Genomic DNA, 2,551 nt, shown 5'->3' with positions numbered 1-2,551 from the left:
ATATATATATATATATATATATATATATATGTACATATATTTGTGTGTGTGTGTAAGATTAATCTATGAGGAAGGAGTCAAGAGCATATCCTAGAGTAAGGAAAGCTCACCAATAAAAGGTATTGGTGACTCAGACAAACATCAGTACTTAACTCTACACAAAAATTACTTTACAATGGATAAAAGGGGCTCCCTGATGGCCCAAGGGGTTGAGTGTCAGCACTACGAAGCTATTTGAAGTCACTTGCAACACAAGTTGCTCTCCAGCCAGGGACCTGACCCACGTGGCACAAACCTCTCTTGTCTCACCTACTGCTCCCCTCAGCAGTGTATTTCAGTCAATCCACCTGTTCTTTTCCCACTCAGTCTCTGGTGAAGGTGAATCCTCTTACCCCCTGCACTTCTGGCCTGTACCCCAGTTCTTGTGTGCATAAATAAATCTTTTTTATAAAGTGGACAGAAGATTTGAACATAAGATCTGAAGCCATAAACTACATAAAGGCTTTTACATTTTCTGTACATTTAGTCTGATTTCCCCTATCTATCTGATTCATGTTATATTTTCCTTTTAGACTGTTAAAGCGGGAAGAAAGTTTCACATTCATCCCTCGGTCCCGTGAAGAGCTTCCAGACAACTTTCCAAAAGAAATCCCTGGCATCTGCTATTTCCTAGAGGTAAGGACTGGTCCAAAGCAGCACAAGCCTTCCCTTTCATCATCCAGAATAAAAAAGGTTTCCTACAACATCGGCACCATGTTTCTCCGGGAGACAAGCCTCTAAGACCTGCTGCAGATCAAAGACTTCTCCTAAAAGCACAAGCCCAGAGCCTGGGTCATGGCTGGAGAGCACGAAGAGATTCTCTTTCACTGCTTTGTTGTGACATATGGTGGGATTCTGTGTTCTGTCAGGCAATAACATTAGCAAAAGATGGGCGAGGATACCAAGAAAACACTGGAGGGCTTGGGGAACGAAGGGGGTGTCCATCTGTGAGTGTTGCTGGTCATATATATATTTTAACTACGGGCCCCTTTCAAAACTAACCACTAAATAGATTCTATGTTCTGATGTTTGTCACACATACAGTTACATTTCCCTGTATATTTGTATCACTTTTGAGAGCCAGTTTTGATTCTCTATTCCTACATGTAGTGAGTAGGTATGTGAGGAATATTTTCTAATTTTGTTTTTCTGAACAGACATTTCATACATATATCATGGCCGTGTGGTAAACTTCCCAGCAGGAAGAATTGTAACTCAGCAAAATATTTTAGGGATATTACCTATTTTTATACATATCTCTTCTAGATAATTACATTTCACATACCACTATTAGATTTTCAGAATCTGCTACTGTGTAGTTGGTATATTACGTAACTCTAACCTATTAATCGATGTTTGTCTGCTTAGTAAATATATCTTTTCAGTTTCATCAGTGTAGCATGGAATCCAGAGGGAATGGGATTTCCTAATAGCAGATATGCCTGGGCCTAAGATCAAGAAAAGATCTTTTTGTCATCTTCTAACAAATATTAGTGCATATCAAATGAAATGCTTTGCTCCTTTGAACCCTTTTGAACTGAGCACTTACAAGTGTAGGTAGTTTTGGTCACATGCTAAACTGCACTCTAATAAACTGCATCTACTAAATGCCAGTTTATTGATATCTCCTCCCTCAACCCTCCTTGGCTATCTCCTGAGGACTGACTAGCACTCTTGGGAGCACATTCTCAATACTGGCATTAGGCAGAAAGAGGTAAAGAACACTTCCAAGGAGGCTATTTCTTCTTCTATAATTAAAAGGAAAAACCTTCATGTACCCTGAAGTAGATCTAACCTTCAGACCAAGTTATCACCATAGTTACACATAGGCTTTCATTGCATGTTGTGCTAAAATGAAGACCTGCTCCTGCCTAACACTGCATGAAAATATTATCACAGACTTACCCTGAAATTGGGAGCACAGTGCATCCAGTTTTCTGATTTTGGAACAAGTATAAAATCGAAGTTTCCATTGAGGTCAATGAGCTGGAAGTATCTGTTGCCTTGAAACTGTGGGGTGGCCCTTTTCCTGCTCCAGTTTTTTCTGATCAGAGATTTTGGCTGCATTACAATTTGGTCATTGCTTAATTCTATTGTCCAAAATGGACAATAGAATTCGTGAGGCTAAATCCGTGTTTTCAAGTTCTCTAAGTGGGTAGTAGGCAGTATTTATAGATCTGCAAAGCGTTCGTCATTTAGTGATGACTTCCTCTGCCCTCTCCCTGAGATGATGTTTTCCATGTGGAGGAGAGAGGACCTAGACCTTGACAGCTCCAAATTCCTACCTGCCTGCCTCTTCCCTGGGTTTAGACCTGTTTGTTCAGTACCCACAGTAAGAAGACCAGGGTATTTAGGGGAGGCTTTGCAGGCTGAGGACAAGGAGTAATGACTCACAAAAGAATCTCTTCAGGGACCTGGAGATTAACCCACTTCCTTCCCAAAGGGATACAGGGGAGGCTTACAGTCAAAGTGTGGACAGAATTGGTCAGGAACGATTCATTTCTCATGTCAA

The 2,551-nt window shown here is 40.7% G+C and overlaps 1 protein-coding gene across 1 annotated transcript in view; it reads left to right on the top strand.

Annotated features, from left to right (window-relative positions):
- Positions 1–780, top strand: part of GUCY1A2 (guanylate cyclase 1, soluble, alpha 2) — a 259,742-nt gene extending 258,962 nt beyond the window's left edge. The window contains exon 9 of the mRNA XM_004688763.1: positions 573–780. Within this exon, the coding sequence (XP_004688820.1) occupies positions 573–780 (208 nt within the window). The remainder of the gene's footprint in view (positions 1–572) is intronic.
- Positions 781–2,551: the final 1,771 nt, after the last annotated feature.

This window comes from Condylura cristata, unplaced genomic scaffold (genome assembly GCF_000260355.1).
Source record: "Condylura cristata isolate star-nosed mole 26May11 unplaced genomic scaffold, ConCri1.0 scaffold00025, whole genome shotgun sequence".
Classification (NCBI taxonomy): domain Eukaryota; kingdom Metazoa; phylum Chordata; class Mammalia; order Eulipotyphla; family Talpidae; genus Condylura; species Condylura cristata.
The sequence above is the reverse complement of the archived record's forward strand: the minus strand, read 5'-3'. Positions and strand labels throughout refer to the sequence as shown.